The sequence below is a fragment of the Pagrus major genome, chromosome 10 (genome assembly GCF_040436345.1).
Source record: "Pagrus major chromosome 10, Pma_NU_1.0".
Taxonomy (NCBI): domain Eukaryota; kingdom Metazoa; phylum Chordata; class Actinopteri; order Spariformes; family Sparidae; genus Pagrus; species Pagrus major.
In genome coordinates, this window is record NC_133224.1 from 23,558,214 (window position 1) to 23,582,740 (window position 24,527).

The 24,527-nt window shown below is 41.9% G+C and overlaps 1 protein-coding gene across 1 annotated transcript in view; it reads right to left on the minus strand.

Annotated features, from left to right (window-relative positions):
* The window catches only part of LOC141003409 (adhesion G protein-coupled receptor L3-like), a 207,784-nt gene that overhangs the window by 28,417 nt on the left and 154,840 nt on the right, over positions 1–24,527 (minus strand). The window contains exons 11-15 of the mRNA XM_073474740.1: positions 21,104–21,287; positions 15,447–15,569; positions 13,009–13,214; positions 10,576–10,752; positions 1,027–1,236 (exon numbers count right to left, since the gene is read on the minus strand). Coding sequence (XP_073330841.1) covers positions 1,027–1,236; positions 10,576–10,752; positions 13,009–13,214; positions 15,447–15,569; positions 21,104–21,287 — 900 coding nt within the window. The remainder of the gene's footprint in view (positions 1–1,026; positions 1,237–10,575; positions 10,753–13,008; positions 13,215–15,446; positions 15,570–21,103; positions 21,288–24,527) is intronic.

Genomic DNA, 24,527 nt, shown 5'->3' on the forward strand with positions numbered 1-24,527 from the left:
GAAAGAGATGCCCTCCAAACTACCGTTATTATACCAGGAGATGGATTAGTGTATTGAACATCTTAATCCAGATGAAACTTGAAGTGTTTACAAATTGGAAAAGTGCACCAGGAGGAGGTTGGTTAGGTTAACGGATGAATTCATGACAGTTTGTACCGTATAATGATAATATGGGGATGTAACAGTGAGATGGCAGTGTGTGAGTATGTGGGAGCTCTTTCAAGTGTGGGTTTGCTTCTGTGTAACCAAGGGAGCGAGCACTTGTTGAATGAGGAACATCCAATTCTTTTCTATCAGTATTTCTTCTCAGTGAAACAGGCAGACTGAATAAAAAAAAAAAAAAAAAAAGTTCAGGGCCCTTGGCGCTCACTGCTATTGACCACTCACAGCACAGCGGGACACCCAAGGTTACATTTTCTTACAAATTTTCAGCTCTTCAATCGAGAGAGAAGATGGTGAACACTCTTCAGTGGAGATGAATACAAAAGATTTCAGGGAGACGGACTAGGAGCCGCAAGGGACTAAGTTTTAGAAAAAAAGATTGCGTTCAAGTTTTTGTGCAAGGGGCAATGAAAGACTCATTTCGACTCATTTTGTGTCTGTTTTTTTTTATAGACACACTCGTAATGCATCCCTTACTGGCTTATATGGTAAAACCACTGAGTTCCGATCATTCAATATGCTGCTACACTGCTGAGTGTTTACATGGACTGCATGCAATAAAAATATCAAGGTTTGTACTTTTAACATCACTGCATTTTCCACGCCTTAAAACATATCAGATTACCTAATGGAATTGTTTCAGGTCAGCATGTGAGACTCCAGATAACCTTCATTGTTTTTAGCCTAAACTTTAAGGAACAGTATCTGTACTGTGAAAACTGTACGTAGCTGAAGCTAGCAGCCACTTAGCTTGACTGGAAGACTGGAAACGGGGGGAAACACCAAAATCAACCTACCAGCACCTTTAAAGCAACACATTTATTTCATTTGTTTGATCCATAGAAAAGCTAAGTGCAGTCTTACCGGCTGGTCACCCCGATTGATCCCCACCAGGAACAGGGACTCGGCGATGAACAGGCTGATGCAGAGGTTCTTATGGATGGTGTTACGATCACTCTGGAGGCCGCGGAAGAAGCAGAAGGTGAAGAGGCTGATGAGCAGGCAGACGAGCGACAGGAGGATGCCGACCCAAGTGATGACGTCGAGAAGCATGTCGTGAACGGGGTCTGTGTTCTGGAAGAGAGGTGACGAGAGAAAGTGGTCAACAACACAGGTCTCGTACAGGGATTCATTTGTAAAGCAAAAGGCAAAGCGTGAGAGTGAGAAAAAATGGACATAACAATAAATTACCATTTTAGCCCAGCAACAACCCAAAAGCTTTTATTTCCATTGTTATTATTTTTTTGGGGAGGGGGTATAGTGCATTCACACAACCCTTCAATAAACCAGAACCCAGCGAGCCACAGGTGGTAGATATGAATCATGAATTAGTCGTCATGAATCAATCTAAAATGCCCCCCTATTGTTTCATTTTGGACAGGCAGCAAAGTGAAACAAAGTGAGCAGTCCACAGGGCCGCAGGTGTCTAAGACCAGCACAACAGGAGCACAATCAAACCACAACATGCTCAATAACTTTCACTGTTGCTTTTAGATAATTTTCTCTTTTCAAATAGTAATTTGCCACCACAGCCAGTTTTGGCCACTAAAAAGCCTTTTGCTGACAGTAAATTCGGGGCTTTACGGGAGAGATAAGGATCAACAGCGATTCCACCACAGCCATGAAAGAGAATTTACATCAGTCCATAAAAGCCAAGTGCACATAGGGATTCTTCGGAGAGCTGCAGGAAAAGGCAACACACGCTAAAACAGCAGAGTCTGCAGAATGACTGACTTCTGTGGCCTTAAGCAAAATAAAACAAACACATTAGGAGCAACATCCTGCCAAGAAGCTGCCATGGGTAAAAATTGGAGCCTGTTCGAATCCGAGCCTAATTAGGAATGTGTAATAGGTGACATCTTGTCAATAAGTTCAGTACAAAATTTTTGTAGGCCAGCTTCTTTCTTGCTCGGGCAGCAAACTTCAAGGTGGTTCCCAACAAGGGGTTCTTGTTCCCCACAGAGTACATGCAATGACTTACAAGCATGTATTAAAATACATATATATCCACATATTAAGTCTTAAGCACCACATGACACTAGCATGTGAGCAGAGGCTGAAACAGTTAGCTAAAAGCATGAGCGTATCTATATTCCCAGGCCCAAGGGTCCTATGCTCCCAAGGTTCTATAGTATGCCCTATGTATTCAGTGTTTTAAGTCCTGAAGGTCCGATGTTCCCAATCTCAATATTCTGTTACACACGCATTTACCCTCCTATTAGTATCAGGTCAAATAACCCTAACCCTAACATTGGAGCCTGGGAACATAGAGAGCACTTATGTAGAACTGGGGAATATCGGAACCAGTTGAAACAGCTAAAAGTAATGGTGAAACATTGACAATAATAAGCTAAATGTAATGGATAAATGGTGGAAATAGCTGAAAATAATAGAAACAAAATATATTGTTAAGATTACCATCATAAAAATAATGGATAAACGGTTGAAAAAGCTAGAAGTAATGGATACATGTTTACATTGTCCGGCCTCTCCTGCTAATATCCACTTTTAAAGCATAGTGAAATAATATGCAGTTTAAGATCAAATTAAATGAAAACATTTGGAACATGACAGGTGGTGGCGATGAAGGGTTTCTTGAGTTCATCTGACACGGCTGTGCGGGTACATCTGACAGAAAGGGCTGGAAACCACCGCTCTAAAAGATTTAACAAGCACACGTCACTGAAGCAGATGCCCAGATTCCCTGTAATATCTCACATCTGGTATAAGGAACTGCTCTGTCATCTGACAAATTTTGCATCATGCCACCAGCGGGGAGGAAAAAACTTGCCAAGACAGACGCCAAAGCATGACACGGCTGTTGAATAAGTGTCTTCTATATGTAAAACACGGGGATAGGCCTCAGAGAGTGACATCTTGATTTATTAACTAAACATAATTACTGCATCCAAACATTTTGGTCAGCTTCTGAGGCGTCCTAATTTCCCAACGGAGCAGTCTTCTTTTTCAGCCTGCTGGGCATTGATTTAAAAAAAGGGAGGAAGAAAGTGGGAGTGTAGGAGGTGAGTAATTTTTAAAGAAATCTGCCAACGTCCTCACAACTGACTGTCATCCCTACTGGGACTCGAGGAGTACCTGGGTGGAACTTTTCAGTTTTCATATGACAACTACGTCTGAATGCTAATGAAGATTAAACAGGCATTATTTTTTTACAGAATAGTGTTATACACACTCCCCTTAACTGGATACACATCGAGCACTGACACTGGATATTAAGTACCAGACTTAAAGTACAGCTCGGCATTGAAACACAGTTAAAAATGAGCACAAAGCCCGAAACCTAAAGCTAAGCAAATCTCCCTTTAACTGTGTGTACATGACACTGGCTATTAACTACCCACCTTAAAGTACAGTTTGGTTGTTTGATATCAAAGGCTGTGTACGCAGTCTTAGCCTCCAGCAAATAATGTATGACTCAAGAGCTATAGTGTAGGACAAACCTGAGAAAATATTTGCTTACGTTGAGAAATAGCTCCGCAAAAGCATACTATATGTCTAATATGTCTCTCAAACAGGCACCTCTTTAAATCATATTTCGTCCACAGTCAGCAGTATGTTCCACTGGGGGCAGGGAGAGAGGGAACATCAACATCCACGGGTATTTTTTCTTGCTTTGTCCCCCCCCCCCCCCCAGTCAAGTCAAAGTGAGAAAACTTGGGGGATGAAGTATCGCACAAAAGCCTTGTTTAGTGGCAGCTCAGCTAACGCTAGCAGAGAGGGGAACAGATGCTGATCATTAAGGGGCTCTGGTACAATAACAGCCGCAGCGCTCCTTGAGTCTGGGGAGAGCGCTCTTTTGATTTTCCTGCCTGATGAGCCGTTGTGTATACGTCGGACGGGTGGGGTGGGGGGATGGTGGCAAGATGTTACATAGAGCAGACATCTGTATGTGTGTGTGTGTCAGTCTGTTTGAAAGTAAGGCTGGTTTCAGCCTCCTAACTTTAGAGGGGTGCCTACGGCGTGGGTAGCGACAGATGTTGATGTTTGTGCCTGCGTGCTCTTGTAGGTGTGTGGCGCTTGTGACACAGAAGTCTGTTTTCAGTCGGCTGCATTACAGAGGTATTGATGCGGTGGGTGGCACTGGCTGCGACGCATTGTGAGGGGACCCTAAGGTCTCTTGGGCGAGCGAGATGCGCAGTGGCTGCAGGCTCTATCCATCACAATCTCACCTTCTATTGGAGAGGGGGCCGGGTCAGAGAGAAAGAGATGGTAACAGAGGAAGAGAGAAAAAGAGACAAAGCTATAGAAATGGGGAGAGAAGGGCATGGAGTGTATCTACACCTGGGTGATGGATTTACTGTGGAATGATTTCTTTGTTCTGGGAGGTGGATGATGGCTGAGACGTCGCCAGCCACAATGTCTCTGCTGAAAAGTTTCCTTTTACTGGGGGCTCTGTCCGGGCAGGATGGCAAATGATGTGATCTGCGGAGCCTCTGCACCGAACCTCACACCGACAAGCCTCCATGATGGGAATCGGTATAGGGGACTCGAAAGTGGGCAGACGTAATTTGCTCTGAAATTCACTCGCCGTGTCGCAAGGGCGGCCAAGTCATACAGCATCCGTGTTACTTAGCGGGGCGAGGCACATTTGTGCACATTCGATTTGTCTTCCAATCTTTCTCTCCTACATTTTTCTCTTATTTCTTAAACACACATATTTTTCATTCCAGACGGATGCCTTAGGAGATTGGCTTTGCCCCTGATCTGCTCCCACGTAGCGCAAAATAAGGTTTCTGGGCACTCGAGCAGTCTGACAGGGAGGAGCAGACGTGGCAACGAGCCTTTTTGCATCGCGCACTGGTCATCACAGCCAAGCCATCTGAACCTGACATCGCATCATACGCACTTAATTACCATAACATCCAGAGCCAAAATCTCCTGAACCAGTTCTCTGAAATGCTTAAGAGGGTGAAGTAGTGAGGAGAACAGAGCGTCAATCCTTTATACCTCAAAGAACCGCTCTGAGTACAGGGCCATGAAGCCAATCCAATTAAAATGCATAAATCTCCCTATATGCCTCTGGAGCCAGGCTTTGACTCATGAAATACGGTCAGGCAGGGCAGACAGTTGCGCTAAGGGGTAGTGGCCCACTGCAGGGAGTCATGTGACAAGTTCACCTACGGTATGACCAAGGATTTATGATCTGCACGGGGATGAGGAACAGTTGCAGAGAGGGCATATGAATCAGGGGTCCTGGCAAATTCGTCACATTTAAAAGAGCTGGGAGAGAGGTCCCAGCTTGCGTGGCAGGGGTTGACATTCAGCACATGCACCAAATGTCACACTGTGTTCTAAGCTACAATAACTATGATATAACGGCCAAGCCCGCCTATCGGTTGCTATGGCAGTTAACGTCGTCTCCATCTCCCTTGTCTGTGCCCTTAAACATATAAATAGATTTGTTTTGAGCCACCTCTTGTGCTGTGTGTACATGTGCCATGCTTATGTGTAGCATCATAAAATACACAACTAACCTTGACCGTCCTTTCTCATCATAGTTACTGTCTGATGGTGCCAGCGTGGAGATGCTCTATAAGGACAGTGATGAATGGTACCCAAATATCACCCTCTCCATCATCCAGTGGGATGCGCCATTGATTTATACTTACTGGTCTGTCGGGAATAGTGCCACTTACCAGTAGCTGAATGCTTCCCTGGGGCCTATCTCAGCATGCACATCTACTACGTAAATAATGGCCTGTAGGTGGAACCAGAGCAGGTCTATATTTCTTGAGCTGGGGCGTGTGCTTTAGCCCATATTTAAGAAGATTTGTTTTTTTTTAACTCAATGCCCATGAGCTATCTTTCACAAATGGCAGACTTAAATTCAAAGAGAGCCTCAGGAGCATTAGGATATCTTGTAAAATAGATATGAAGGGAGATCAAGTGACCCAGAAAGATCCATGCAAACAAAGAGGCTAATCTGTAAATGATCAAATGATTTAATGTGAAATGTTTACGTCTAAGCTCAACGCCACCAGTTGAAAGGCTTAATCCTGACTTTCAACATCGAGTTGAATGGTGTGAATTTAGTCCCTATACATTTCAAGCATCTTTATTTGCAGCAAATATCTGAAGGGTTCAGTAACAGGACATCTTGAGTTAGAATCATTAGCGTTCTCAGCAAAGTCATGTGAAAGTAAAACCACCCTCACATCACTTGCTCCAAAGCCCTGCTCGCAATCACTCAGAAAAGATACAAAAGAGAAATAATCTCTCACACGCAGCTGCCATCTGTGAGTACAGTTTTAATTTGTTTATGCGGCCATCGGCACTTCTCAGCTCGGATTGCAGGATCAGTCAAAGGCATCGGCTCGCTGACTAGATAGCTCAAAATTTGCAAACAAAGGGCTCGAGTGGCGACGCAGGCGGAGGTGACAGCACTCCATGTCCTTGTGATCATCTAAGTGGCGGTTACCTGAAACAACCCTGTATATGACAGATACTGTTTGAGTGGGCCTACTCCTGAAACCCGAGAGGCTTGGCTTTAGCTATCTGACATTAATGAGTTCTTGTGAGCCTGCAAGTTGAAAAAAAATTTCACATTTGGTTATTCGGCTGAGGACATTGCTTTAGAAACCACCAAGGCTCTAAACGGCTTCGGATAATCACTCAAAAAAAATGTTTTTAACGATGTTCAAACATCTACAATATGTGAATTAAAAATTATTCCGAGGAACTAATTGACTTCAAACATAATTAATCCCGATGAGACAGTCTGGAGTTTCTCCACTGCCGAGTGTGTCTAACAATCTTACATACAGTGCACTCCAGTTCAAGGGTTTCTTTTAAATATGAATGTGTGGGCCAGGTTTTTACCTTGCCCACACTCACAATCAGTGTCAGGTGGAGCCTGATTACAAGGCACTTGCTGTTAAAAAGTATTTTAGCACACATGTATTGGGTTTTATAACAAATGTTTGGTCTAAAAAAGGGTAAACGTTTAGTCACTAAGACCTTGGAAACGCTAAAGTTAAAAAAACCATCTGATATGGTATGATTTGCTCCAATGAATGCATAATGATTGTTACGTCCTGATGTATAAAATCCAGCTTGGAGACAAATCAGTGTCCTCAAATCAACTTTTCCAGACAGAACTGGCTTCTTTCCCTACTGAATGTGAGCTGTAATATAAAAACACATTTGAATTCTGCTTGTCAAAACTGTTACAAGTGCAAGCGTCCGAAAAACCATGCGGCAACTTCAAAATCACCGTCAAGGACAAAATGACAGCGTTCACAATGTCACAAGCACGGAGCAGGAGCATTTTGCCACTTATAATTTGCGTGAAGTATGTGGCACTTCGAATGCAATCATGACTAAAGATGTATCGCTAGGAGCACGATATAGATGACAGCTTATTGAGCTGAACATAAAGATCTCTGGATGTAGCACTGTCATTATTCCAAACTAGCGTGCATACGATCCATCGGCCAAAAAAAACCAACAAGATGAAAGATGATGGTGTTACTGTAGCGAGCCTCTATCCTCCAAAGCAAAATTGTAATTACAGCATGCCTATCTTTTTTTTTTTTTCTTTCAGAGATGCCACTGAGAAATAAACAAGGTTAGAATATAATCTGTTGCTCTGAGGGTAATGAGTAATAACAATGCAGAGATCAGCAGTGGTATGTGCTGTTGCCATGGATACAAAAACAGATAGTCTCTTCAATTTATGAAATTTTTTTTCTCTCTCTCTCTCACTCGTGCACACACACTCCCACTTTCCCTCCATTCACTGTGTTCTCAGCTACAACACGGTGACAGTTTGTCAAATAAAAAGCCTCCGTATCTCCCTTTCAGTGGCACCTTCCAAGCTGCCTTTTATAACATCCAAGTGGAAAAGATAAAGAATAAGTCAAGGTGAGAAAAAAAAAAAGAAAAGCACTATCATTCAGAACTGGGGTGTAAGTACTGTCCACTTTTTCTCTGGTGAGGAATGTTTGGGATTGACTTGACTGAAAGCGCTCCTTTCACTTGCCTCCTTATTTTTTTTTTCTTCTTCTTTTTGCTGCTTTGCTTTCATCGCGTGAAGGCTCCCATTCTTCGCGACTCCCTCTCTATTCCAGACTCGGCTTCAGCTCTGCAGAGAGCTTAGTGGGTCCAAAAGTCATGCTGCTCAGTGACAATCAGGGCCTCTCTCTAGCTCGAAGGAAACCACACAATCCCTGACCCCCCTGGAGTCGTCTCACTCCAAAAGTCAGTACGTTTTTTTTCTTATTGAATTTCAGATTCCTGCGTATGATTATTGGGTCAGGTGCATACTGTCTGTGTGTGAAAGATAGAGTCGGACTGGGCAAGAGAGGGAGGTGAAAGAAAGTCTAGTGGTTTCATGGATGAGGGCCAACTGGGACGGAGCTCAGAGTGTTATTTTTTTTTTTTGTGACCGATTCAGAAGAGAGGCTCTGGAGAGACAGATGCCATACCCGATACCAAGAACTAGTCTGCTCTGTCAGCAGCGAGCTCCTCAAACTTCTGGTGACAGAAATAATAAAGCTGTCCGTCAGCATCAAAACTACGACGCAACTTCTTCCCTGACTGGCAATATTCTCCGACCTTTTCCTCCTTCAACTCTCCTGATTTTTCTGTTTACCCGGCTCTTCTCCCTTTCTTTTTTTCCAGTTCTATAAGTGCTGCCTACAATAATCACTCCACACAAATCTCACAGCCAACTAACAATTTCTTTAACAGGTTTTCTGTACGAGAAATTCCATTAGCACCTCCCAATTAACTGCTCTCCAGCACACTTACTGTACTCAGTTTCACTTTGTTTTTCTGTGGCTCACCTGAAGGCAAAGCAGACATTGTGCACTGAGAGAACACAGCAAAATGGGGATACAATATGAATGTTTTCTTTGTTATTTCCTTCTGTCTTTAGAAAAACAAATAAATAAATAATTAAACATATCCATACATAAACAAAATAAGCAGACTGAAAAATCTGTTTCACTGCTTCCTGTCCTTACACCTCTTATCACACAAACGCAAGAGTGCTAATGATGTTTTCATCTAACTCTTGGCAGCAAAGCCAAAAGACATACAGTATATCTGAAAATATCCCTTTAAGAATGACATTTAGAGAGCTTAAAGTCAAATATCGCCAGACTTTTTTTTAATTTCGCCTCTAGACTAAACACCTACAGTAATTGTGCTTGGATAATAAAATAAAGAGGAGAAATAAGATTCTCTGAAAACTTAAACATAAGATTTGTTTGACAAATGTGTTTTTTTTACAAGCTTGGAATCAGAAGTATCCATCTATATCACCAGGGCAAGGCTGTTAGCTTAGCACACAAATTAGGGTATTTATATTTCAGTTTGTGTCAGGATAAAATAAGAATCTTCAGAAGTGCCGATTTATTTTATTTTTGTTACGTCATAGTTTCTGTGTGGTACGGCAGGCTGGCTGTATCCCTGTACTTCTAGTCTTTATGCTAAGCTAATTGTCTGCATGATCTAGCTCCCTAATTAGCGCACACACGAGGTTGGTATAAATCTTCTCACTTGACTTTTGGCACGAGAGCAAAAATATATTTCCCAAATTGACAACTGATAACTTTTTGTCAGAGATTAGATATTTAATATTTAGCTTAATGACTTCCTGTTAAGGAAAAAGTAAGATAAGGTACGATATTGATAAGAGATTCATCAGATTTAGACGTATCTGGTTATTACACAATCTTGCAAAGATCCAATATTGAACTCCCAAACTAACCCTTCAGCTGTGTCACCCAAAATTCCCACATTTGGTCAGACAAGGGAGGTAGCAACAGTACAGTTAAGAGATATTGCTATAGTATTATTAACAAAGGCCTGTTCTGATGTTGTATATAGAGTTTCAAAAAGGTTCAAAGGCAAAAACAATTTTTTTTTAATAAAAGCAATGAACAAGATGTGTTTTCAACAAGCATTGTATTACAAAACACAACGCACACTGGGGCCAATCATATATTCGAGCTACTTCACACATTGGAGGTATAAAATGGCTGCAATCAATATGCACTTCACACTGACGGGGTCTTTGTCTGAAACTATATGAATAGGGTGTGTATACTGGCACTTTATATGTTAGTCTACAAAGTGCTGTGAAGGTCAGAAAACAGCTCTATCAATTTCTCCCCCTGAACTTAAAAGCAAGGGAAATATAAAACATACATTTACAAACATCAACCAAAGGGATGGTTTCTGCTTTACAATGCTCTCCACTGTCTCGACCTTTACTTTTCTTGTCAACCAATCATCTCGGAATGGACCGGCGGAGTAAACCGTGATGGATTAATGCGTTTTCATTTCTCTCAACTGCATTTTCACCAAATGCAGTTGAGAGAAATGAAAACGCATTAATTTTTTGAGGACAAATACGCCCCATCGGGTAGCGAGAAAAGGCCTCACCTTGACATCCACGTGGGCCATGAGGACTGCAAAATTGGTTAGATGGGTGCAGGAGCATGTGGTGTGCGTCCTGTTGGTGCCAAGCAAGCGGCAGTCCTGCGTCGACCAGTAACCGGTCATGGTTCTCTTGGAGTAGCTCCAGAACGAACAGTTGGGGTTGAAGTTCTCCTCAGATTGCTGTTAAAGGAGGAACAAATCATGAATAAATCAGTACAGCCAGACAAGCCTCGAGTTAATCACACATTAGCTTTGTCTACTCTACGTTCCTTTGTGTGCACTGCGATCTGTATCCATTCTAAAGTGAATAGCAGGTGGTTTTGCTGTCATACAGCATCAAGTGGCCCCATGCCTGTATTTCATTGTGTTTTCTGACCTTTCTCTTTAACTTTCACTGCATGAGAATGGACTGCCCCACTGTTTAATGGGCACCACTGCTGTCTGCGCCGGGCTAACGACAAGCACGCCTCCCCGCTATCTCGCCTGCCATTTCATAAAAGTAATCCGTGACGTCAGTTAACACACAGGCACAACAGAACATAACTGCTGATAAATAGATGCCTCTCCCCTCTTGAGCCCAATTTCTTTTGTAGCTCCGGAAAACAAAGCAGAGTACACTCACGATCCTTTCCTTTATGACTCACAGCATCCAAGGTTAAACATATCTGCTTTCTTAACCACAAACACCATGAGGAGCTGTAGTTTTTTCATAGTTTCACACTTGCTGTCGGGTAATTAGTCTAATAAGGTTTATCCTCTGTGAATGTAAATTTGCCGCTGATTGAGTTTACCCTTCACACGAGCGGACCCTGTGTAAAATATTCCACAGCGAGGAGATAGGATGACCCTCTGTCCCATTAATGACTTTAATTGGTCCCATTAAGTGGTGAGGCAAGGAAGCAAAACAATAACTAGAGGACACATCATCAGCCCAGAAGACCGGTGATCCAAAACCTCACGGTTGAGAGGGGGACATAAATGCGGGAAGCCATAAAAATAGAGATATTTAGGGTTTATTTTGAAGGGTAAAGTTGAAGTCGACTACACATGCCTGAGATAAACAACTACTGTCTGGAGGTACAATACATATAATACTTTACTTCTCACTAATATCACGATCATCGCAATTATTCCAATTTGTCTTGGATTTTTAGAGCCAAATCCAAATCTACACACAATACCACAGCAGTGTGCACCGAATGAAAAGGATTTATACACACGGAAAAGAATAAGAAAATGTTCTAGCTTGCAGCCACAACTATTCCTGGGAGGCAGAGCGTTCTCTTAATAACACCTCTGACTGGTTTACCAGTTTACCAGAGAACAGGGAGCTCTTGAGATGATGCGCCGGAGAAAGCTCTGTACATGCAAAGCATCAATATTGCATCAAATGAAGTTGAATTAATTGCAGAAGCCGTAATTGCAATCATGGTTATTATATGATTAATTGCGCAGCCCTCTGTGTGCACAGAATGCACTCCGCAGTGTACGGAAATGCCTGGATGTTTATGGCAACTTTAGCGTGATGAAATGAGCAGCAGCTCTCGTGGTGCAATCACAGTGTTATGGGCGGAGGAAGCTGCTGTACAGAAAACACACTTTTCCAAAAGGGCGCTGTTTTATTGAAATGACTTGATCGGAGCAAGAAAAAGGGTATAAAAGCGCCAGTGCCCCAACATTAGACCAACAGTAAAAATACTGAATGTACAGTCCAAATTACAAATTACACTTAAGGCAGGTGAGTCCCAGCAATAACTGCGCTGACACTGCCCCCTGACATTTTCCCACCATTTAATTTTGACATCCATGAGCTATCGTCCTTTTACTCTCTATCCCTCTGCGCTCTCTGTGTTTCTTTAATATTCTGCCGTTGTTGCTTCCTTCCAGGTCCCTCCTACACACGAGACCCGCTGCAATTCTCTTATGGATGTTCAGCATCCCTGATAATCGCTGAAGGCGCCGTTCGTAGACAAAACAGGGATATTTCGAGGGTAGCAGAGTGTGGAGAAGATAATGTAGTCAGGAGGGAAAAGTCGCGACTCCCCACAATGACTAAGCAGCCTCCGCTGAGCCTCAATATGACTGATATTTGTTCTGGAGATCTGGCAGGTATTTGTTCAAGCTAATAAACAACAACATGCATCACCTTGTGAGCGATTTTGTTTTCACACCCTTCTGCGAATAAAACTTCTTAACATTAACTTTGTTTTCTTGGTTGGAGATTGGATTTGTACAGTTTTGTTGCACTTCAGGGATAGATAAAAAAAAAAAAAATATGATGAAAGACTTCTATCAAGAAAGCACATGTGCCAGTGTGCTTTTGTGTGTACTTAAAGAAGAAATAGATAAAAAGCACATTAAATGCAGAGGCAGCAACATCAAAGTAAAAACAAAACACGCCTCAACACAGACTCACATAAAGAGACAGGAAATTACCTGTAGATGTCTGATGGTAAAAATGACAGGGTCAGAGAGGTAGACTTTGTTGGAGTCCTTGTTGATGGCAGCCGTGATAACCGGTGAGTTGACGATGACAGAGTAATTGGTGGACATGGCTTCGCTACCCAGCTTCATGCTGGCATTCTCCGTTGAAAGGTAGACGCCGATGTGTTTGTACAGGACAAACGCTATCCGAATCTCACCTGCAAGAGGACAGTCAGGGAGAAAATTGTTCAGTCCTCCACAAGTGACAGTTGAATAAAGAATATGCCGCACTGCCAGAAGTATGTGGACACCCCAACATTGTGTGATTGTTCCGACTCATCCCAAAGGTGTTGGCCACTCAGGCTTTCCCAAATCAAATTTAAGGTGCCTTTAGACAGCGAGCTGCAGCTGCCGACAACGCTGCTGCCATCAAAGATAATTATGCATCGATGTTTTCAAGGTACGCTCCATGTTGCTAACCATTTTATCAAACCTATTTAAGCTATAACTCTGTTATAGGTAGACAGCAGCAGCCAGTGGTGTAGGTTACATGTTGTTAGAAGGATTACAGGTAGCTGATAGCCATTGTTTGAAATACAGAACATGTTGTTTGGATGTTTCTGGGGACTAAAGTAGCAGCAACCACAAGCACCTTTAGAAAACCATTTTGGTAACATATTCAATGAAGGCCACGTCTATCATGCATTATAAACACATTCATACATATTATAATTCAGTTATAAGCTATAACGTATCATAACAGTATAAATTCTCAGATTCTGAAATGGAATAATGTTTTATAAACATCAATAATATGTTATAGCCTACTACTGTACAGGTTATTAGCAACTGTATGACACTATAACACAATTATGAGGACTCATACATGTAAGCAGTGCTGCTGACTGCAGGTTAAGTGTAAGACAAACAAACTTAGAACCTTGTAAAAAGTTGTCATGCATGATTATAAACATTTAGAAAGTTTATAAAGCCTTATGAATGCATTATGATGTCTTATGGTTGTGTTATAATGCACTGTAGCCTTGATTTTCATAGAAAGTGTGCATAAAGTGTATAAACATTTCTTTATGGACCTCCCTTTGTGCATACGGTCACTGTCAAGCTAACACAGGAAACTTCCCCAAACTGTTGCCACAAAGCTGGATGCACATCGTTGTCTACTATACCATTGTATGCTGTAGGATTTCCCTTAACTGGAACCAATCATTTAACCTAAACTAGAGAAAAATAGGCCCAGATTAAAAGGACAGAAAACTACTGTATGAGCACAGTGTCCACACACTTTTGGCCACACAGTGTCGACTAAAGTAATGTGGCAAGAATGTGTAAGATGGTCAATTTGGGTCTGTTTCCATTTGGCCTATGAATAAGTCCAGCTTTTGTATGCTAGTGAAATGGCTGATACTAGTGAACTTTAGAAACACTGAAGAAATACTGGCGAAAGTAACAGAAGGAATGCTGGAAATATTCACTCATGAATCAGTAACTGTGAATAGTAAAACTGTCCAAAAAAAGACAAAACAGAGACCAGTGTCAAGTCTGCCACAATAGTTCCACAGGAGGAAAAAAAAGGAGACATTTTTCTCCACATCGACAAACGGTAATTTTAATTCAGCATCCATATAATGTGGTTACCACTCTGCTATCGGGACGGACAAAGACGAGCATTTTTCCTGTTAATAATTTCCTCCCCTCCTTCCCTCTCATACACATTTCTTTCCCCTCCTGCCGTCTCACTTTTGAGCACTGATATGAAAGAAAGTTCCCTCCCGCCGTGACTGAGATCACTCACTCAGATGAAAAGAAAACAATTTGGGTGCTATAGCACTGGATGACGGGAAAATATCCGCCACCCTGCTATAATGATCCGACTGGGCACGGCTGGACATTGACTTAGTCATCCAGCTGAAAGGCACCGGGCGCAGCTTGAGTCGATTCTGATTTGCATGAGCTGATAATAAAGTCTAAAAACGGGACTGCATTGCTCCTGAAGATAGCTGTGTATTGTGTCTAACTGCCTCATTTACAGTTTAGAGGCAGTGCTTGAGTGTAACTAATTCTACAGCCAGGGTCCTATTTGAAGACTGCAGAACGGTCCCTGTGCTTTTTATGCAGCCCAACAAAGGATTCAGGAAGCAAATTGAAAGTTATTCAAAGGCATCTGTAATGAAATTCCTACAAAACCCCTGCAGTCCCAATGCAATGCCACATCCAGATGTGAAAAAAATAGAATTTTTGATTAATTACAGTGCGTGCCGGAGAGTTTTTCAAGTCATACAGCAGTATTTCTATTTTAGCCGAGTCACATTTTGTCTATTTTATCACAAGCCTGAATAACACACCGACTGGGGTTGTGCATGAAACATGATTACACTTCAAACCAACAAAAGGGGGCCCATAAAAGCATGTTCAAAGGTTTGACTACTCACCGTTTCTTCCATGCTGCTTTAGTGTGTTAGCTGAGAGGTGGATGGAGTTGCCCTGTCCTCCAGTTTGTGGAAACTTCAGATCAGGCAAATTCCCATCCGTGCTCATCCTCGCCACTTCCAGCTCTGCACACAGACAGAGCAAACCCAAGCAAAACAGCATTAAGTAAACAATATGGTTGTTTTTTTTATGATACACAAGCTAATAGACATAAAAAAACAGCTGCATACTTAATATTCAGAGGCACAACAGGGTGCTATATTCCAACTGAGGCCTTAAAAGAAACATTCAACAGCATGAACAATATGGTTATTAAATTTCATGCTAAGACTCGAGAAGATTGAAAGCACTCTTGTGTCTGTGCAATGAATATATAGCCAGAGCCTGGTGGCCTTAGCTTAGCTTAGCATAAAGATTAGAAGCGGGGGGGAAACAGCTAGCCTGGCTCTGTTCCAAGCTTAAAACAATATGTTTTATATTTCTCTTGTGTACAGATTAAATGAATAAAACACAATGTTTTAATAAGCTAACTGTAGCGGTCCTGGTAAACACATTTCTAAATATATCCTTAAGCTGTGTCATCAAAACCAGTTTCCAACGAGGCTCTGTCCACATGTACACGGGTATTTCTTAAAAAGAAGTGTTCAGCCCTTCCTTACACACATCAATGGTACCTTAGGCCACTGAAAATGAAAAACTCCTTCCAGGGGGAGATATTCAGAAACTCTGTTTTCAGTGTTTATGTCTTGGCTGGCAGAAACTGAGATTTTTGTAATCAATGATGCGTATAGCCACATTAGCTTAATTAGAGTATCTGAGTTTGTGGACTGACGAAATTGATGTCTGTACTTAGAAAGACACAAACGGACATTGATGATACAATCATGGGAAAGAGAGACAAAAACGACTGTCGACAGTGTTTTATTAAAAATATCACTATCCAGGAGGATTCTGTTGAGAGCAGTCATTACCCTGCCTCGTTTATTGTATTTTCTGTAACCGAGTATACAACCTGCTTCCTGTTTACACCAGCACACATGCCCAGGGTACATGAATGGCCATGTTAGTATGGATTGTATTTGTGTGGTGCTAAAATGACAAAGATGATTTTGTTTTGAGACCAACGCTTCAAACACTGTTCATGTGGACTAGGCATAAATACCATTCTCGTCAACATCGCCCGATGTACAGCACAGTCAAAATATTCCATCTTTGACACTTTGGCCTAGTCCACACATACACGCGTATTTTTAAAAACACATTTTTTTCCTCCTCCGGTTTCAAAAAAATTCCCATCCACACCAACAGTATGAAAACGCAGGCTGTCAAGCGCATGCCAAAGCAACAGGCGGCGATACAACCTCTACTGTAAGGCCACGTTGGCCAATCTGAAGCCTGCCAAACAAAGGAGACAAGCCAAATAACCCAGTTTTCCTATCTACACATAAACTCTGAAAACAGCGTGTATGAATATCTCATAAAAACTCAGTTTTCAGTGACCTGAAAGGCTGCTGACATGTGTGCGTAAGGCCGAAACACATAGAAAAAGCTTTGTGTACACGGCCTTAGAAAAAACATGCTTTCAATGTGCACTGTCATGACGTGCTCTTGACCTTTCTGTGACTCATTCGTTATCATTGCTATTAGGTAAACACCTGACAAGCGCAGCACCCAGCAGCCATATGAATCTTTAAACTCATCTCCAATCACTTCACTGATTCAAAAAGCCATTCTCCTCCAGCAGCTGATTTCATTAATCAATGCATCTCCAACAAGCACTAAATGCAACACATCCTGTCTTGATTCACGCAGCTTTGAAGCGCTGCCTCCCTCTCAGCTCTCTGTGTGCAGTCGAGGTTAGTGTCTCACTACGGGCCTCTTAATCAAGAGACTATCAAGTGTTCAGGTGACATTGTTTCCTCTTAAACTCTAAAAACAAAGGGTGCCTTTGCCCTCTGAAAAAAACAACAAGATGCCTTCATTTCAAGGAATCTTTCAGCGGAGAAGAGTGGAGCGAGCGAGAGATACAAGGAGGAGATAAAGACCAGCTAGGGAAGACGAGCTTGCTTCTTGCGGCAGCTCAACAGCTGTTGTGTCTGAAGCGAGCTCCTAATTTATGGTTCAAAGACTCCGGAGTCGTACAGCAGAGGAAAATGAGCCGCTGATAGGAGCCGAGCTGGAATAAAAAGCTCATTCCATCAAAGTTATTATAGTAGGATACAATTCAGTTTAATAAAGCGGTCGAGTGTGCTCTGAAGTACGGGTGACCTGCGTGAAGTCTAGGAATTCCTAAATGTCACATGAACTCCCAGAGCACTGAGATGAGTCCACTGAATCACTGCTCCGTAGAAGCTGCACAAATGTCAACGTCTAAAAGAAGAGGTGAGCAGTAGGGACTAAACCAGGTGGTAGACAAGAGTAAACAAGCTGCCACTATTAAAGTGGCACCTCACCCTTGGATTCACATAGAAAACGATGTAGTTTATGGGCAGGATGACACGATACAACCACAATTGTACGAAACAACAGCGAAACATTTTGGGAGAGCTTCATCTGTCGGAGGAGGTCTATGACACTACATTCAACCTCTGCTACGCCTCTATACCAACGGCAGTCACTGCTAGTTCTACACATATCAGTCTGCAGCGGAGGGTCTTCAACTTTAAAACACAATTTCGTCAAGTGTGAGAAACAGAAACTTCATTAAGCCCGCTAAGGTATTCAGCTGATGATCTGATGGCAGTGGACTATGACACCTCTGTCTTTGATAAAGGTTAGTGCCCACGAAAAGATACAAAGAGGCCACATCTAATCCTCCCTTTGTATCTGTTCTCATACCAAAGCTTCCCATACTTTCTTGTATATATAAAAAAAAAACCTTTGTATTAACATTCTCTTGTGCTTTTGCAAAGGCCAGGGGGTTTTGGTGATACATTCCTATTCAACTTAGCTAAGACAATACCCCAGATAGCTCCCCATTCCCTGGATTCCAAGCCTGCCTTCGGAATAAAGGAAGCATTTTTCTTCTCCCTCTCACTCTCGTTTCCCTGTGTGGTTGTGTAAAAGGGCTTACGACGGGCTTCAGGGAATTTCTTTGATGCCGTAGTGGTAGTCAGACCCAAAGGCTACACCTTCAAAGCCCGTTTAAATAACATGCTAATCGGCAGAAATCTGCTCATAAGATTATCATGCAGAGAGTGAAGCGCACTCTTGCGCAGACAAAGCTCTGGACGAGCACATGCACTGCGAGGTGTAAACACAAACACAGACACAATGGGCGAGGAAATATCCTTCGTCTTTGAGAGCGAAGAAAATAGATCTCATTATCGGCTTGAGCCTTAAGTTGGAACGAGGCCCTCTCAGTGTTCGAGATTCACTTGAAAAAGCGAGAGAAGCGGCTCATCCTGACATTGAGACAGCGTTACCAGGTGCATTGTGTGCAAGCTACAGTACACCTGCACACACAAAACCCTTCACTTTAGATGTAAGTCAAAGTGGGGGATCAATAATTAGCTGCTGCAGTGATTACCAATGTCCAAATGGGTCTCCTTGTCCTCATTTAACTACCCTGCATGGCATGAGGGATTGCAGCAGCCAACTGGCTGCAAGAAATAAGCCGCGCAAACAGAGAGATAAGGCCTAGTAAACATGTCACCAGCACATAATTAACCAGGCTACCACTATGAGCTATAAAATCTCACTCGAGTTGAGCAGGCATCGTCTCATTCCCCTCTCCAAACGAGCCCAGAATCTCCTTAATACCCAGATGAATTGTGTGCCAGATACAATAAAATCCTTTTTATTAATTCTCCTTACGCTTGCTTCCTTTTAAGTCAGTAGACCTATATTTTTAGGTTGCCATGGCAGCAGGAGCTTGGAAAAAAACCCCCCACTTGTTCAGAGAAGAGGGCGATACATCATAACATTATTTATTTTTTTTATTAATTCCCCTTGCCCTACTCAACACCATGTGCAAAATAGGTTATTTTAATCAATTGTATTTTATGCTTTGTAAATGCTTCTCAGTGTGATAAATTCTACTTTTCTGATGTAACCGAGTCAAACAGTTTGGAAAAGCACCTCTGGGGAAAATGTTTGACGACAGAACTTCCATTATCTGTGCTCACTTGGTATTTATACACTGAATAATCAGCGCTGCTCCCTGCTCTGCACGACTAGTAGTTAATTCCGACTATTAATTGACATTAATATGAACACAATCATTTGAGATAATTGTCAATTTACAGCTGACTGCCATCAGCCATAAGCCGCCCTGCCAAACTTAACCTCCTGTGAGGGAGAAAGCATTAATCCAGTGACCTTCACACTTGTTCCATAGTCTCAAGAGCTCCGCTGTCAATATGAGAGCACCCTGGATCAATAGCAGTATGGTGAACTTTGTAACCCCTGTACAACCGGCAGGACCAGTGAAGGATGAAACACACCAGAAAACATTATAAAGAGCGAACCAAACGTTCAGCTCTTCAAATGCGACACTGCTCTAAATGCCACTATTGCATCTAATTTTCTAAATATCGTAATTGACAATGCTGAGTCTTCCCCAGCTGAGGTAATAATCTGTTTCCCAGCAGCTTGAGGAGAAATTAACTTAATTCTGTCCAAGACGTTTTACTCATGCAGACAAAGACAACCAAATTGAAGTGCAACTTGCTTGCTGGCAAACAATTTTCATAGAATAAAAAGATGAATCCGGATATCCACAGAACCCAACTCCACACTCATTTAAATGTTGTGCTTAATGTTATTTTACTTGGATATTTGATCGGCACTGTACAGAATGATGTATGTGCAGAGTTTGGACTTTTAAGTATTGGTATCTTTGGAAATGAACAATAATATGTATTATCATCCGGATCCAAACCAAACCATTCAAAACACCACGCATTAACACAAACGAGCCAACCGATTAAGGCGGCAGTAGAACAGCAACTTCTGTGCTCTGCGAGGTAAGATTGAGTCGGGTGGCTTTGAATAGACAGATGTAACGGCTGTTTTCTAGTTAAACAAAAAAGGATCTTACTCTTTAACAAAGATTTCTATCTCTGTAGGGGTCCTTTCCATAATGTTGTCAGACACTTAGAACAACAATCTGAGCCTGTCAGTGGCAAAAACAAGCACTTATAGTGGGCCTCCTTTGACGAGTGCATTTGTCCTCAAGGATTAAGCTGCAGCCTGATTTGCTTCTGATGGCTGAGGCGATTTATAGGAACAATTCCAAACCTTTTTGAGCGTATTTACAGTCATTTACACATAAAAATATGAAAAAAATGACCTGAATTACCCTGTAATTAGCACTGTGACACAACTTCAACACAGTGGACACACTTGGTATTGCAGTATAAATACAAAAGCCTAGAAGAGCCATATCATTAAATCACTTTATGTCATGTATGGGCACAGAGGGCCAACAGGAAAGTCAACCCACTTGGATAGAGGAAATAATCGAACATGTTTTCAAGTAGCTTGAGGCTGGAGAAGGATTTTATAAATACCCAACATCTGGAAACCTGACAAAATGTATTTGCAGTAATGTGAGCAACTTTCATGAATGGGGCGCCATCTTGGACCTTAGTATCCAGTTCTTCTGAATACATCCATGTAAGAAAACATATAAGGCACAAGCAGAGTATATACTCACGGATGTTCTCAGTGTTCTCCTGCACAATGTCCGTCTTGAGCAGGTTATCAGCCAGGACGAAGGCCCCTTGCTCCACCGTGTCCAGCAGCATGGTGGCGGCCCTCAGCTGCTCGCCCGTGCTCAGCTCCTTCCACGCTCCCTGGGCCAGCGGCTGCAGCAAATTGTTGACCGTCTCCACCATGGCCTGAGGAGTCCAAATCATCGATTCAGTGAAAAGAAGCTTAGCTGGCCCGGGACTGCTTTTCTTTGACATGGTGATTTGGTAAATGGTATGATATGAGTGAAAGCAAGATCAAAGTGGGCTCGGGAGTGAAAAACAAATCACACAATCCTGTGGGATTGCGCAAAGACGGAGCGTGAAGCGTTCCCTGTTTTTCCATTTGAACTGGAAATTTCATAATCATCTTTCTGCTGAGCAATTTCATGACCCTATTTCCAATTCATTTACAAGTTCTGCTTTTGGACATGGATCGTCAACTAGCAGCGGCATCACCTGAATCTGTAATGACACTGGATATGGTCTTTGGTTGCTTTTGTTTCCTTTTTATCTAGTAGAAGAATTAATTATGCAAATGAATCAGAGCCAGTTATTACAAGACTAGAGGCCACTTCGTACATGACTTGAGGCTAGAGTCCTTAATTGGAGTGATTAATGTTCCTCCATGCAGACAATCCCAATACACCAAAGAAGTACAAAAAACACTACAACATTGAGACATTCCAAGGGATGTACAAGGTATTCGCTGGTAGCAACTATCATTCCTGCATATTAATAGCAGAGAACAACTATTATGCCTTCTTTAATCTCTGACACAACAGTGCTGAAGCTAGTTTGCAAGGAAGAAACAAGAGCATTCTCAAGACAAGATAAAAAATTAAGAGCCATTAAAGATTTAAAAATGCCAATGGCAAGATTTATAAGTGGAATACTAATTGGTCAAGCAAAGCAATTCTTTCCTGGTACCACTGCTCTGAGGCACAAAATGACTGGGGGAAAAAAAGGCCATCACAGTATAGTAGTGTAGGTGGTCAAACGCATAATTATTAAAAGTCCCTTCACTGCTGAAAATAGTGACGTTCCCATGTCCCAGAGAGGAAATCACACATCTGACGAGGAACCGCTCAGAAGTTTGATACTCCTTTCCCACTTCTTCAAAAGCCGGTAGACACACTTGTAATCCTGAAGATGGAGGCTATGATGTATGTTAAAGACAGGGGGGTGTCGCGGCACAGAACTTCTCTCTGAGCTTCGCTTAGATCCCCTTTTTTTGATCAATGGATTATGAAAGGGAATAAGAGTTTTAGCATGACTCCAAAACAGCACGGAGATGAAGCCAAAGGCGGTAAGAGAAATCATGTGCTCGAGTGCATCAAATGAATTCCTGAAAAAAAAAAAAGAAAAGAAAAGGGCTTTACAGTCACAAAGCACAAGTGTGATCTACGGCTCAATTACCTTATAATGTTAAGTTGTATGTTTGTTTCAAATCACTGTGATAGCAGGAGAAGATGGAGGACTGATTGTGTTCAACTCACTGGCGCTGGCGGAGAATTTCAAACAGCACCAGCTGGCTTTTCCTCATTCAAAACATACCCTGCACACATTAAGCCGCCCACACCCAGGCACAAGCACACACACACACAAACACACGCACAGCGAAAGACTGACGCAAGAGTGAACACACACCTCTGCACCTGCTAGTATACGGGAACATAGACAAACTCCCGTGCACAAAACATCTCCACGTACGCACGCACAGGCAGCCTAGAATCTTTGATGTAATTATTCATTATCTGCAGCCAATCTCCAATCACACCTTTTGACATTCAGCTCGAGGCAGAGGTTGATTCACTCTCAATTAAGGAGCGCTTTTTCTTCAGGCACTGACATTTCTCTTTTCCTTTGTTCCGCACTGCTATATATTTTTTTTTTTCCGGCAGTTCTTAAAACACTGAAGTAACGGTTATTCAGAGAAAGGATTGATGGACTCGCACAGCCGGCTATCTCGCTTTTTTTTTTTTTTTTTTTTTCTGCATGCAGAAGAGACGAAGAGCGAAGAATAGCCCACCCCAAAGCCACAGGGAGGGGTCAGAAACGTTATGGTGAGGGAATCTACAATGGATAATTGATAAACAAGACTGAATAAAACAACCGAGGGCCGATACAGTATGCATCAAAAATTAATATTGGAATGAAGATCAGTTTTCTCACTGGCCCCTCAGGCATTTATACGATCATCCGAAGAATGCAATAAAACTGAGACTCACTCATGGTGCAGCACTTGGACATGCAATAGATTTCTGTGTTGCAAGTTATTCATTACTGTTATTAATATGCGTACAGCGTGCCAGTTTTCCCTCATTCAAACCGGAGAATGAAATTATGATATAAAGACTGGAGAGCATTGGCTCCATGTTGGAAGGCAGGTGACTTACCGATACAGGCACTACACATAAAGTGTAAGCAAAAAAGTGTCTCATTTAGAGTTAAAATCACCAGTGGGAAGCATTTTCTTTTAAAACTACTTGTTGCCAACAATGGTTACTACTATTATCAACAATTTAAAGAAGTAAAATAACTTAAAAAAGGTCACACTGAGTGAAGAATGGCCTTTCTGTTTTATTACCGTGTATCCTTGAGGATGTTGTTCCACTGTCTGTGTCATAATGTCGTGTCTTATATGTTTTTTCTGGGATTTTTTTTCTGAACAAATTAGAGTGAGGAAATAGTGACATTTTGTGAAATATTTTAGCTTTTTTTTGCAGGTGATTAAATAAGAAAACTAACACCATTCTCATGTTCATGGGGTAAATATGAAGCTAATTGCAGCATCCAGTTAGCTTAGCTTAGTTTAGCACTATTCATCTGAGCACAGATTAAACTTAAGTGTTAATTAGTGAGGTCTTGAGGTGCTGGTATACATTTTGTAACCTTTAGACACAGCTGTTTTCCTGTTTCTAGTTCTGTGCTATGCTAAGCTAACTGGCTGTCAGATGCTAGCTTCTTATTTACTGCACGGACATGAGAGTGGTTTTAATCGTCTTCACTAACTCTCGGCAAAAACAAGTGGTCTGTTTTCAAAAATGTCAAACCACTTCTTTTGGAAACTTCATTTTGTTGATATGAAATATTTTTTGGAGCCTGATTAATCTGCAAATTCTCCAAAACCAAAAAAGGAACACAGTCCTGACTTATCAAAAACATGAAAATCATCCAAGTTTTGAATCTGCAGTGACTACATGGTGATATTTTAATATTTTTCAAATCTCAGTATTTTCAAAATCCCACCTCTGGCTCTGATGCCAAATACATGTCAAATTTGCATATTTACATGTGTTTATACCAAAGCCTCCACTTCCCCTTTTTATTTACCGTCAAATTATTTCTCCTGACAGATTTTGCACCCGGGGGAATATGCAGAGAGTC